Source organism: Simochromis diagramma, unplaced genomic scaffold, assembly GCF_900408965.1.
Source record: "Simochromis diagramma unplaced genomic scaffold, fSimDia1.1 OVJJ01000603.1, whole genome shotgun sequence".
Classification (NCBI taxonomy): domain Eukaryota; kingdom Metazoa; phylum Chordata; class Actinopteri; order Cichliformes; family Cichlidae; genus Simochromis; species Simochromis diagramma.
Window position 1 is genome coordinate 5,337,516 of NW_024387414.1, and position 14,371 is coordinate 5,351,886.

The following is a 14,371-nucleotide window of genomic DNA, read 5'->3' on the forward strand; positions in this document are numbered from 1 at the left end:
GCTCATGTATCAGTATCTGTACTGCCTGTACTGCCCAAACCCTAAAAGGCTCTGAAGCAGTAATACACACTGGAAAGTCATTTAATTGTCCCGACTCAGACAATACCAACCGAGTGATGAGTATCTGACATTTATAAAATGTACTCTACAGCTTCAGGTATTAGTTACCAGGATTTGTTTATTAGCTTTTGGATGATTTTGATTTTAATACGACTATTATATTCTAAGAGGCTATAGTATATAGCAGCGGTCCCCAACCTTTTTTGGGCCACAGACCGGTTTATGTCAGACAATATTTTCACAGACTGGCCTTTAAGGGGTTGCAGATAAATACAACAAAATAAAACCAGTACCGGTACCAAAAAACAGAAGATTTATTCATAACACACAGGGAAAGACCCAGGGAAACCAAGTTAACCATAAAAAACAATGAAAACCCTGAAAACCATAAATTTCACACCCAAGCCTCACCTCTCGCAGCCCAGTACCAAAAGACTCATGGACTGGTACCGGTCCGTGGCCCGGGGGTTGGGGAACGCTGGTATATAGTATTGTCACAGAGTATGTAAAGAACACTGCACTATAGGCTTTTTTCTTAATGAGTACTTTTACTTCTGGTGCTATAATTGCATTTTGGTGCCAATACTTCTTCTTAGCTCTGTCCAATATTGAGATTTGCTAAAGTGGGATCGTTACTTGTTGCACATTATTTCAAACCGCTCTTGCTGCTTTTACTTAAGTAACAGATCCAAACACTGTTCTCACCACTGCAGCTCAATGCATGCTGCGGTAAATGCTCCTGCATCTCTAACATCGGTGAACTCCCATGTCTGGCTTTTATCCTGCCAGCTGAGAAAAGTCTCTCTCCAAACAATAATGTATGTCTGCAAGATGTAATCACTATACCCAAGGCTGCAATTTAACAATATTGGCAATGACAAAACAAATGCAGCCTTTACTGCCGTATACAATAGCTCAGCAGTGTTGCCAGTGAGCCACAGGTTTATGGAGAGGAAAGGATATCCAGTTATAGAACACTGTAGGTTTTTCCAGTCCAACCTCACAGTAAAACCAGCATTTAAACTGAATAAACCTTAAAATAAAATGCAGACAAATATATAATGACACCTTGTAAATTAGGAAAGTATAGTTTGAAACAGGTACACAAGACAGAGATGAGGACACATTTTGAATAATATATAAAAAGAATGCCTAGGCTATAAAACCTTTCTTTCCAGGTAGTTATGGAACTTTCTACATCATCTTCTGTGACATTTAACAGGGGAGCTACACACTGAAAGCACTGTTGTTGGTTGGAGACTGTTAAAGCTGAGGTTAGAGAGATTATGTTTAAATTCCATCATGATCATGCCTTAACACATGCAACCTGATGCTCTGTTGAGATTACAGAAACAGTGAAAGGCATTATCTAAGACAGTGGTCCCCAAACTTCTTTTTTTTTTTGCTGGGCCCTCTTTGTTTTACAAGAAAAATGTTTGTGCCCCCCTCCTTTTTTCACGTCACGCTGTGCGCCACGTAATTGTTTACATGAGATGAATTGCAGAATGGCAGATAGAGACAAAATACTGTTACTGTTAATCTGACTATCTGCAGGTTTTACACACTTACATATACCCACGCAGTTACTGTCCCTCCATTTAGAAAGGCAGAGGCGTCACGGTGTAATTATTTTACGTGTAGTTGTTTTTTTTTCCTGTGTAATAATATTCAAAATTGCTATCAATACATTTTTCAAAAAAATGCCTCTCTGTGCAAAATGGGTTCAAAAACATAAACAACTGTGGGATACTGTTTGTCTGTGATTTGAACCGGAGAACAAATCGTGGCAGGATCAGCCTGATGTTATTTGTATCCCGCTGTAACTTTACTGTATAAAGAGCTAACATCTCCAAAATGTCAGGAGTAGTTAGTCATTATGAGAAGTGTTTGTGAACTAAAAATCAAGAATGTGGGATACTGTTTGTCCGTGATTTGGAGAGCCCAGCGCGTCCTCCCGATGCAGGGGAAAAAAAAGGGGGCGGGCCCCACACTTTGGGAACCTCTGATCTAAGACAATGTAGAAACTTTTTCTGCGCAGTTTTAAAATATTAAAAGCTGCCACTAATTTCAGTGCAGGATTAAAATGTGCACTGCAGTTATACCGTGAGAGAACATAAAAGATGAAGTCAAACCACTGAGATTATGTGTAGATTATGTGGGTGTCAAAGACTCATAAACTTGATGATGTTGGAATTACTATGGGAAATTAGCGATCTAATGTTCCTGTAATAAGTAATAACAGGGACTAGTTTCTCTTATGTTTAATGACATGGCAGAAATTGAGTGGAAATTAATAAAATTACATCAGGGGAAAAATATTACACGTGAATGATCAGACTCCTCCATAAAAGTACCAAAATGCCTGCAAACTCCTCTGATTGCCATTTCTTCTACACATCTTTACATTATTAATCTGCAGCTTCCAAAGAGTGAGTAAATGTATTTACCTGCACTGTAGTAGCGGTCCAGCTTCTCCCAGAGGGGTTCATCTTCCCGCTGGAGATTTGACAGCTTCAGAGGTTCATAGATGGAGCCTGAAGAAGAATATACATATTAAACACAAACACTTGCAAACACAGTCCTTCAATAGCTTTCCCAAAACTGATGTTCTTTAGAGGTTTAAGTTTAGCAACAGTTTCAGAATACATTAAATTTTTGTTGGATGTTTCCAGTTAAAAAGAAGACTAAAATTGTAGGCTTGTGGTTGTATGTATCCATCAAACTAAAGTTGAGGTTTACATTGATCTATACAGTAATATAGATTTCATCTCTATTCAATTCAAGTTTATTTCTACAGCCAAAAATAACAACAACAGTTGTTTCAAGGGGCTTTTTAATATAAGATAAAGACCCCGACAATCAAACAACATCCTATAAGTGGCACTTTGCGATGGTGGGAAGGAAAAACTCCATTTTAACAGGAAGAGACTTCTGACAGCCATTAATTTATGCAGAAATTTAAAAGGTAGAGACCGAATTATGAAATAACGCCAAAATCTCCATGTCTTTTTCCGTGTTACGGCACTGCACAATGGACAAAAAGTGTTTTTGCAAACATTGTGATATCACAGTAAAGCTGACCTTTGAACTTTTGGATAGAATAAAGAAGTGTTGACATTTTCTATCTGACTGTAAGAATTAGCACATAATGTCTTGAGGCATATCTTGAGTGGTCAAAGTGAGTTTGACCTTTGGCCACCAAACTCTGTTTATCTTTAGAGAGATGATGACTTGTCATATCTATTGGACAAACCTTTGTATGTACACAAAGACAACCTGAATGGATAATGCTCTGGCCACGGCTTTTGTCAGCTTGGGACACAAGAACAGGCAGCAGACAAAACACAGAAACAATACACACATGCTATCAGTACATTCTGTTTTTCACTGCAACACATCTGTGCTGAGACTCACAAAAGTCTCAGCACACAAAATGATATTCAAGCCCTGAGCTAAACATTCAGAAAGTACTGCGACTCGTGAGCAGACATTTTCCTCTGAACTGAGAGAGAGTAGCAGTTTGAGGGAAGCCCCAATTTGTTAGACTTTCTCTATTTTCAGACACTTTCACTTTGCTGAGATTTGCATTTTAATAGGTTTGACCTTGGGTCAGTACCACAGGTACTGAAAAATTCACATTCTTACTGAAATTAGCATAATTTCCATCAGCATAAAAGTTGCTGGGGACAAAGCCAATCCATCTCTTTTTAAAGATAACACTTTAAACAGGCATGGAGGAAGTACAATGTTCCAATTTTAATTTCTAACATGAGATCAGACAAATGTAAGCTGTCACTGTTTGCTTGGTTTTAAACAATCCCCTGACTAACTTCAGTGACTTCATTAATACTGTAAATTCATTTTGTGCCATATCAGGATCTTTCATGCTTACTGTGGAGGAGCAATATAATTCTTCTGAGTTTAATCCACATAAGCCACACTGTATCAACAGTGTGAAATTACAGAAGATTGTGGGTAATACTCTACTTTGCACGTCAGAATTCCCAACAGTCCAAGCATGAGATTGTTTTGTTTTCTTGTAAACACGGAAAAAAATGTTCTGACCTGAACTTTTCTGGGTTGCTGTTTGAAAGAATAGGATGATCACATTCACAACATATGTTTTCCTGTAATCGTGAAATAAGTATATGGTCTAGAGTCCAGATATCGTCACCTATGTCCCCTTCAGCTGTTTCCCTCAGATCTGCTGTCACTACTTACCGAGTCTGTAAACTGTCCGGTGGAGCTTGGTAATCGCAGCCGAACCGGCCATTCTCAAAAGGTGAATTTAAGGCCAAGCGTCTCTCAGCTAAATCACAAATCTACAGCAATTCACAGTAAATGAGTTAGTAGCAGAGAGTTACAATTTTAGACGTGCATGAATCAACAACGAATCACATCCTGGGATGACGACAATGATCAAGAACATGCAAGAAATTACAATCCATTGTATTTCTTTAGAAATGAGTGATGAAGAGTAGAGTTATAATGAATTACCAAAGATGGCAATACATGGTTTAAATGACTACATCACTATATTAGGACATAATTTGACTAATTACTACACTTTAATTTTCATAACATACACTTCTAAATGGTATGGTTTCAGAATGCTGCGTTATTAGGCTACACTGGGATGCACCTCTTGTTAAATCATAATTTCACACCAAGATCTTTTTTAAAGTAGATGGTTATCAGCAGTTCTTAAAATGGTTGGCTTCTTACAGCTGGCGACAGTTAAGAGTTTAGGTAACGTTTGTGCAATATCCGACACATTCCCCCAGCGCAAGAGTAGCATAACCGGTCAGCTTTCACAGGCCCGCACAGTCCTCCAGGAACACAGTTTAACACAGTAATATACAGCAGCACAGTTTTACTATGGGCGAGATCTCACAGCGACCTGATGAGAAGCTCTTAAAATAGCTCTGGAGTGCTTCACATTTACACCTCTGACCTTTCATGCTTCTACCAACAGTGCAGTAGACACATTAAAACGGGCAGAACAGAGGCACTACGTACAGAGGCACTGCAAGCACAACAGAAAAAGCGGGCGTGTCACAATGCAGAATATCATGCAAAGTTATGTCAGACCTGATCGCTTTGATCGGGCTTTAAATTCCAAGAGCTTCCACCCGACATCTGCTAAGCTCGCCATGTTTATGAAAATGTTAAAATAGCTACAAAGCTAAGGTGTATCCGGTAGCTACTTTCAAAATAAAACGCCAATCGGGCTTCTCAGCATAGGGTAAGAAATCACAAGGCTAAATTCTGCCGTGGCTTACTGGTAAATAAAGCCCGAGTGTTTCCACAAAGTATCTTTTGCGTGTTAAGATATTGAATTTATTTTTATTAACGCACTCATTTTGATAGTTAATATATGTCTCAGATTTATTATGAACACAATTTTTTTTCGTTTCCGGTTTGTTTCTAAGTAACTCTCAGTAAATTGATAGCTGTGAAATAGCTCGGGGAGCACGACACTGACGTAAATAAGGAAATTCTAATGTCATATTATTTATCTTTATTTCTAAACGTTACTTGCAGCTTTTCCCACTAGAAATAAAAAAGCACGACATATGCTTAACGCCGTTAAATGTTATGTGTAATTACTTAAAAAGCAGCTACCATTTCCTTCTGCTGTAAAGCAGTGCGCCGTATTACAGTCAGTGTTGTTGTTGGGAGCTACACTGACAGGAAGATGATTTGGACGCTTAAATTAATTACTTTAGCGTTTTTGTTACTTTTGGGGGGACAGTATAACACATTTGCTCTTCAAGATGTAACGGCCGACCTTTTCGGTCCCGGGAATTTTGGGACGGTGGCAGCTTTCGGAGATTTTAATTCGGATAAACAGACAGACATCTTCACGATCAAAGAACGTAGGTTTACTCATCCACACTTCACACAGCAAACAGTCAGTAAGGCTTCTTATTAACAGTTTGCACAAATGATGTATATTGAGTTAAAACACTAAATGTAATCAATTTAATATAGAATGTAATTTGACATGTGTTAATGTATATAAAATGCGTTTTTACCTACACATTGAGCTACAATGTAGCTTTGGTTTGCTTCTCTATTTCTAAAACCGAAGTTTAAACGTCTCATAGCAGCCAGAGGGGGGGGAATCCACCCCTGGACGACAATTAGCCTGGTCTTGCTGTATTTTTATTAAATGCACCTGTGTTTTCTCTGCAGTGACATTTCAGAATGACTTGTGAAAAATATATACTTAAATAAAAAGTAAGTAAACTTAAATTTTTTGCACGTCTTTATATTGTCTTCTTTTTGTTTCAGAGACTGATTTGGTCATATTCTTGGCTGACTCCAAACCACCTTACTTCAAGCCCAAAGTTCAAGCCAAAAACATTTTGGGAAAGTATGCATATGTATTTGTTATTTCACTCCATTAGCTTTATTATGGCACTGGTCTTAATTTATGCTTGTAAGTATGTTCAGTGCTGACAAACTGAACGTACTCGCACTTCAGCATTATGTTTACTCAGTACTTTGCTTGCTGTTTCAGAAACATCACCAGCGTGGTTCCCGGAGATTATGATGGAGACTCTCAGATGGATGTCCTTCTCACAGCTAAGAATGGCCAGGAAACAGAAGTTTTCATCTTTTGGGGGCACAACCAGACATTAGGTACAGCTCTAATAGTGATTTATTTACAAATGCTGCCCTGCCGTCACAGGAAAAAGGCATACCCTGGACAAGTCGCGAGTCTCTCCCAGGACTAACACATAGAGATCGACAACCATCAATGCTTGCTGAAATGGAAACTCAAAAACCGTTTCTACTCTCTGATGATACTTTAATTTTTTTGAAATTGCATTTGTAAACAATGGTTGGTAGAGAGAACAGAAAGTCTTGGCCTCTCTATCCACTTGTTACAACAGAAGCAAAACATTGTCAAGATTATGCATTTGCTCAGATTTGTCATTGGTGATACTAAACTTTGTATCCACACATATTAATTTCCCCACAGATTTTACTGCTTATATTACAAGTTGATGGAGGCATATTATTGCAATGCAGTAATTCTTAGTGAATCAATCATTGCTGCAACACATGATGTAACATAAATCACAAAATGTGTACATTGCCCGCCAAACTTTCCATTTGCTGTTTTAGAGTTGGTATTGCAGTAATTTACAGTGAAGAAAGCATAGATGTTTCACTTTTAGGACCTTTTGGAGGGTCACTGCCACAATATCATGACTCACTGGGAAACCGTAATTTAAAAGACACATTGTTAATTTTATTAGCAACTGCTGTCCTTTTTTTCTTTTATAGGCTATCATCATTCAGTCCAAAACAATAAACATGTTAACTAGATCAATAAAAATGATACCTCATTTTCCACATGTTACCAACTTTTGCTTAATATACAATGCCAGTAGAAGCTCATCACCTGATTATTCAGATTTGTTTCTTTTTTAGTTTCTTTTTTATGTGTATATTTTTCTGTTTAGGGATTCCTTTTTTTATTGAACTACAGGCAGAATATATATATACAAGAAAAACCATTGCATAATGAATATTTCAAGCTTTAGCTATTTTTAGCAATTTGCAGCTGTAGACTTCAGTTAAGCAAAACCAGTGATTTCTGTTCTGTGTTCTTGTCAAACCATTAATACTCAATGCCTTTTTACCTTCTTCATTTTGTATAGATATTGGAGGGGGGATTAAGCTGAATCACACCTTTAGTGATCAACCTCTTGTCATGGAGTAAGTATCAGTGTAAATTTACATGAATTGCTTTGAATTTTAAATAATTTTCTTGATTTCGATTTTTGGCTCCATTTGTGCATTTTTAGTCAAACTTGGTTTTTACAGAGTTTTTTTTTGTCTTAGTTTTCAATTATAAATCTTATCTAACTTTTCCAATATATTAGCAACCATTACCTCATGTTTTACCTCCCTCATCATTGAAGTCCTTCAAAATGACTACTTTGGTGATCTCCGTCTCTCCTGAAGTCTTGTTTTCATTAAAAGAAAAACAATCTTTTCAGTTTTAATGGGGACATGATTCCAGATGTTTTTGGAGTCATCAGCTCTTCCTCCAGTGTAGTCTGCTATCTCACCAAAAGGTAATGGAAAAGTTTCCAAACTAAGAGTTTTCTATCTTTATTTCTAGTGCTGTTACACCTGAAGTTCAATTCTATGGTGTGTCTAAATTCTTTGGTTGTTTTATAACTTTGGCTTCTCTTAGGACTGAAGTGTGCAGCAAAGCACTGAGTTTAACTGGCGCCATGCGTATGCCTCACTCCAATGCTTTCATTGACCTCAACAAGGACTTCACTGCTGGTAAGTCTGATGTTTAAGCATTGCCTAAGCATGAATAACAACTGTAAAATGCTTTGGTGTTCTTAGTACCACTTATGTTGTCAATTGTATCAAGTCTTTCAGCTTTGCATGTTTTCAAAACTGTCACAACCTTGTACAAAGGTTACATTGACTGAAGGGAAATTATCAGAAAAACTTCGATCATAAATGACTGCATATTGCAAAAGTGCCTATGATACTTTACTGATGTATCATGCACATAAATAAAAAAAAAACTAAAATTAAACTAAATGAGTATTATTTTATTCCTTTTTTGGTCATCTTTGGCTTCATGTTGGGACTTTTTCTTTTGTTTCTGTAGTGGAATAATATTTCCTGCATAACAATATAGAAATGTTTTCCCTCAATTTATGATTTGCGATCTCCCGGCATAATTCACCATCACTGCAAATGCATTGCTTTGTTTAACTGCACAAATTTCTTACCCCTAATCACCTCCTGATTTGCCCAAAATATACCCAAATCATTTGTTGTTTCAAATCGTTCAGCAGGTCGATAAAGTGAGCTTACACTGTACAGTAAGGTGCTACAAGGATCTCATTTTCTATAATTTTGAGACATTTTGTGTCACTGCATGTTTGCACTACGGGTGTTTGATAACCTTGAACGTGGAATTGAGTACAGCTACTAAGAGGGGAAAAAAGGTGAAAAAAATCCAGGAGGAACCTTTCTAATGCTGTAGCTGGCGCATGTGTGAGGTTGGGAGTTCACAGAAACTCCCCACTAATCAAGCCTTTTAGACATTGTTTCCATTGTGACCCAAGGGAGGATGGAATAGGTTTACACCACCACTGATTGCAGCAGTTTAACCAAGCCCTTTGGGCATAGGTTCATGGCACACTAAGACGTGGCCTGAAATTGGTAGGTTTATTTTCTCCCATAAAAACAACTCTAGAAAACCTCCTACAGGGCCTGGTTCCTACAGCCAGAACATACAAGACCCCAAGCGTGAATAATGTTTACATAAAGCCTGGCTTTGAAAACACTGCCTATGGTCACCTCACTCTAAAAGTGCAGTGTTGCCTTCCACTTAACCTTCTTGCTAGCATATTGCTCCATTTCTGTTGGCCTATGATCAGTTTCAGCTGAGACCTAAATCTCTTCAACACTGTTTTGTTTTGTGGCTTATTCCTCTGCTGGTGTCCTTGTACTGTTTTGGTGTAAAGGTTGATACCTGTTATCACCTATTTTAAAGCATGACTTCTGAGATCTGTATTTATATACAAGAACTAGATCGATTTTCATATACTGCACAGTCCATAAGGGAAAAGAAATAAATCTGCTTTTTGGGGGGTAAATAATACCTTAATGACATGTCTTAATTTGACATATATTAACTTTTGAGTGTCACTGAGTTGAAGCAGTAGATAAGCAGACTGCAAAAAGAATAGGTGAGGATCCAAAAAAAGTAACTGCAGAAAGAGGTAGGTGGAGATAAAGCAGTCCTCTCAGCCAGGTCAGTGACTGGATCCTTCCTTGTCCTGCATGAAGTAAAATCAGTCCCGCTTGAGTCTCCTTTGTTTCAGTGGATAAGAAGGTCCAGCTGGAGACTGAGTCTTTTATAGTCTTTTATTTAGTAAAGCTTATGAATTGATTGAAAAGTAAGCATTCCCCCCCACCCTGCCACCCAAAAAAATAAAAATCTGGATCCTTTTGCTGTTAAAATGTATCATTTGTTAGTTTTTACTTATTTATAGTGACTTTGTCCATAATGGCAGTTTTTCTATTTATTTGTATCAGTCAGTGCAGCACGGAGACCCTGCCTACTGTAAACCACAGTAATCACTGTCTTCTTACAGCTGCAAACATAACCTTTTGGTGTTTGGAGACATAAAATCCATATAATCTCCTTAATAAATTTAGTGTTTATAAAAAAAATTTAAAAAAAAGAACTGGTACATTTTTCTCCAAAAATCTCCCTACAATGCAGATGTGGTGTAGCTGAATTGTTTCATAAAGTTCATTCTGCAAAGATGTATTTTTTATTTTATTCTTTTTCTAGAGAGAACTTGAGGAACTGGGGGGAAAAAAGACCAAAATATATTTAATGCCACAAGTTCAGCTTGACTAGGGGAAAATGGAACAGTCATTTTCTTCACCAGTGAATGGAGAAATCACCCCATTCTTGTTTTACAGCATCTCACTCCTGTCCTTCTGCCCACTAAGTGTAGCGCTGTCACTTATACTTATGGGAGGATTTTTGTTTTTCCTCTGGAAGCTAATCCTTGTGTTTAAGGTAATCAGAAAGGATTTAGTCATGTCATACTGACTGCAGGTATCTTTTTGAGCTATGAGGTTTTTCCCAAGGCTGTCACAATTTAACCAGAGAAGATTTTAATTCATATTTAATCTGTTTAGGGATTAGGAGAAAGTCAATAAATTTCCCCTTTTTGTTTCAGAATTGAAAAAAAAAATCTTTGTTTTTTGGGGGTTGTTTTAATACAAATTAGAATGTGTTTCTTTATCAAGTGTGCTGCAGCTTGTCTGTCAGAGTGATGGCCTACACGTCAGCCTGTCTTTTACTTTTTTTTTTTTTAGGTTCTCTGCTTTAGGTAGTCATATCTTGCAGTGCATATGTGCAATCACAGAAAACACACAAGGACAGTGATCATTATAGTAAATTCTTATGACTTGTCAAGTACATTCAACTACAATCACTTGCTGTGGTGAATGCAAGGAAACAGCTTAGAGAGAAGAACCTGTGGGGGGTGGGGACACTTGCTGTACATCTGGTCGATGTCAGACTCTTTGGCTGCTGCTATCTGTGGGGGCATGCAGATGGAGGAAGAGAGAGGAGAGGAAAGTAGGCAGGAAGTGATGGAGTGATAAAGCTGAGCCGGAAAGGATGGATGGTTTGAAATAAAAGGATGCCTGGAAAGATAAAGGGCAGAGGAAGGGTGGGAGGAGGGGTGAGCAACGCAGTGGGTGAGTCTTGAGAATGGCTCAGCTCGCTGTCTGCTGCGACCACCTGCTCCTCTAAGCAGTACCGGCTGGAGTATAACAGTGCGGCTTAAGCAGGGAGAGAATCAGTTTTGAAGACAATCTGGATCCTGTTAGTTAGCCAGTTTAAAATAGATTTGTCTTTAAAGTGACATTGATGCTTTTACGTATTCATATTCTATTATGATATTAATTATATGTTTGTCATAATTCATTATTTATAGTCAAGCACCTTAGGCAGCTACTGTAGCCTCAAGTCTTTTTGCGCCTATTTATATACTTCATCATCATCATCATCATCATTATTTATATACACCTATTTCTGAGAAGTTCAAGCTCCATCAGGTGGGTTGGGGAGCATTGATGTGCAGCCATTTTCAGATCTGTCCAGAGATGTTCACTTAGGTTAAATTTGGGCTCTGGCTGGGCCACTCAAGGATATTCAGAGTGGTCCCAAAGCCATCTCTTTATGAACTTCGCTGTGTGCTTAGTGTCACTGTTCTGTTGGAAGATAAACCTTTGCCTTGGTTTGAGATACAGGCTCTCTGGAGCTCTCTGGAACTGATCTCACAGTTCTTACTGCTGAAAAATACCCCCACACATAATGCTACCACCACCATGCTTTACTGTAGGTATGGCATTGCCCAAGTGACGACTGTTGCCTAGTTTCCTCCAGACAAGACGCTTGGCATCCGTTTTGATAAACCTAGCAACTGTACCTTTAGCTAGAAACAGTTTATGTGGTTGCCGATATTTGGTGAGCTGATAGAAAAATTGCATTTTGAATTACTTGCCACAAAAAAACCCATTATTCCCTTTATACTCGCTCCTCTTTGGTAAAGCTAGTTTGATGCTGAAGTACCAAGACTATGCCTTATGAAAATCTGCTACAGATTATGCAGAAATTATAAATTGCACTGGATGCACAAGTAGCATTGTCTTTTATGCATCATTGTTCGCTTTATTTGGAAGGCGAACAGTGCTAAGAAATAAAAACTTCCCTCAAATTTGTGGAAACCCAAAATAACAAATTCAATTTGGAAATGTAAGAAGTAGAAGATACAGACATTTGTATAAAAATGTAGAGAGTGAAAATAAAAAGTTGTCAGAAAAATAAATGCTCCACTAAAGTACAGACACCTAAGTATTTATACTTTGTTACTTCCCACTTCTGCTCAGCACACTCTTCGTAGGTAAAATGGAAGAACAAAGAATTCATGAAGCCTAAAATAAACTCCAGGTTGCAGTTTTTTTTTCATATACCGTAGCTCAGTTAAAGCCCCTGCCTTTACTTAAGCTACTAATAGCAGCATATCAACATGTCAATCAACATGTCAAGCAGATGATTGAAAGATGTGGTTTTTTTTGTTTTTTAAAGGTAACAGACATTGATTATATTACATTATATTACTGTATTTCGCAATAAACCTAACTAAGAAAGCCCGATAAACTGGTCACCCAGTATATTTACTCTGTTTTTAACTTTGTGTCAGCGCTGCTGTTTAAAGGATGCTTTCTTCAGCATCTTATTTTACAGTGAGGTATTTTGTTAGTGTCGTTCAAGGAGGATTGAGGCTGTTGCAGGGCTGTGTCATGACCCCAATCTAAGTCCAGTGTCCCTGTAAACAGCACTATAGTAGTGTATTGGGTGACCTCCCTACATTAGCACTGCCAGCAAAGGGCTGGGGGAAGTCAGAAATAGTTACTTGGGCAGTGTCAAGGCCTCATTTAGCTTGCTTATTGGGCACTTCAGCCAACCAACCTGGCGGTGACACATTGCAAATGGCTCATCATCTCTTTTGTTGCCATCATCCTCTCCCAGCCTCTGTCTCTAACTGCAACACATTCGTAACAGCTTCATGCTCATTTGTTTTCCAGTAAATTTATCTCTTTCGTAAAACATTTGGGAAGCTGACACCTGTTTTAACAAAGTGACATTTTTTTTGTCATTTAGTTTCTCCAACAGAGTTCATTGTGTAAACTTTGTGTATTAAAATGTAATTATGTAGATATACCAGATATATTTTTAGACCAGTTTGTCAAAATGATGGTCCTCAGGCTACTATTTGTTAGCACTTAAAAGGGGTGATGCCACAAAACAAAAGTTCAGTATATTTCTCTTTTTTATTTTTTGAATCACAAAAGAAAGCCTGTCATTAAGCACTTCATTGTAGGTGTAGATGTTCTCTTCTGATTACTTGTCACCACAGTGACACCTAATTAACAGGTAAACCGCTCTTACAGGACAGCCAGGAGGTCCAGCTTTACAAAATAGACAGCCAATGTGAGCAGGTGCTTCAGTGGTCATCAAAGCTTCCATAATCATCATAGCAAAAATGGCTACAGGAGATGTCCTTATCTTTTGAATGATGTTCTGTGGGAGTATTCACACTCATAAGATCTGTCTCCCGTAGAGGATCACAGTAACCTCCAGGGGCCACATCACTTCATTTCAAAAAGAGCACCGCCTGGAAGGAAGTATCAGGAGCATGATAAGAACTTGTCTGAGGGAAAGGTAGTAATTGCAAGGTAATTTTAGATGCCATTTTAGGGGAAAAACATGCACAAAGACGGCAATACCAGCATAAGGCTCCATTGCTAGGCAACGGACATGGTAATGCTCTGTGCAGCATCCAATTAAACTACCTCTGTGTTGAAGTGGCTTGTTGATTGTGTGACTAATAATGTGGTGGTGGGGGGAGAGAACAGATTTGCCACCTAACAAGGGTGGCCAAGAAGAAGAATTGATTATACAGGGATTAAGTTTACATTTGGTGAGGCATTTTTAATAGCCATTTTAGAATCAGGACACTTGCACAGAGAAAGCAAGAGAGAGACATTCACTAAGTGAGGAAGGATATTACAGAAATTTTAAGCTTTAACAACCAACCAATGCAACATGTTATTGCTGCTGTGTCTTTTTGTTATGTGAAAAGTATTTTTTTTTCCCAGTATATTTCCCTGTTTTATCAAATAGTTTCCGAGAAGGAATATTTCAGACGTGAAAACCTAAAAGAAT

At 38.0% G+C, this 14,371-nt stretch overlaps 2 protein-coding genes across 5 annotated transcripts in view; one reads left to right on the forward strand and one right to left on the reverse strand.

The window, feature by feature from the left end:
• phkb (phosphorylase kinase, beta) overlaps positions 1-5,247 on the reverse strand; it is a 98,105-nt gene extending 92,858 nt beyond the window's left edge. For 2 of the 4 annotated variants that reach the window (XM_040011110.1, XM_040011111.1), the window contains exons 1-2: positions 5,152-5,247; positions 2,508-2,594 (exon numbers count right to left, since the gene is read on the reverse strand). In XM_040011110.1, coding sequence (XP_039867044.1) covers positions 2,508-2,594; positions 5,152-5,215 — 151 coding nt within the window. In that variant the 5' untranslated portion in view covers positions 5,216-5,247. The other 2 variants (XM_040011113.1, XM_040011112.1) reach the window with 2 other exon arrangements.
• A 372-nt stretch (positions 5,248-5,619) lies between these two features.
• Positions 5,620-14,371, forward strand: part of itfg1 (integrin alpha FG-GAP repeat containing 1) — a 148,242-nt gene continuing 139,490 nt past the window's right edge. Inside the window, exons 1-6 of the mRNA XM_040011120.1 lie at positions 5,620-5,939; positions 6,358-6,439; positions 6,587-6,708; positions 7,737-7,794; positions 8,079-8,156; positions 8,279-8,373. Coding sequence (XP_039867054.1) covers positions 5,759-5,939; positions 6,358-6,439; positions 6,587-6,708; positions 7,737-7,794; positions 8,079-8,156; positions 8,279-8,373 — 616 coding nt within the window. The 5' untranslated portion in view covers positions 5,620-5,758. The remainder of the gene's footprint in view (positions 5,940-6,357; positions 6,440-6,586; positions 6,709-7,736; positions 7,795-8,078; positions 8,157-8,278; positions 8,374-14,371) is intronic.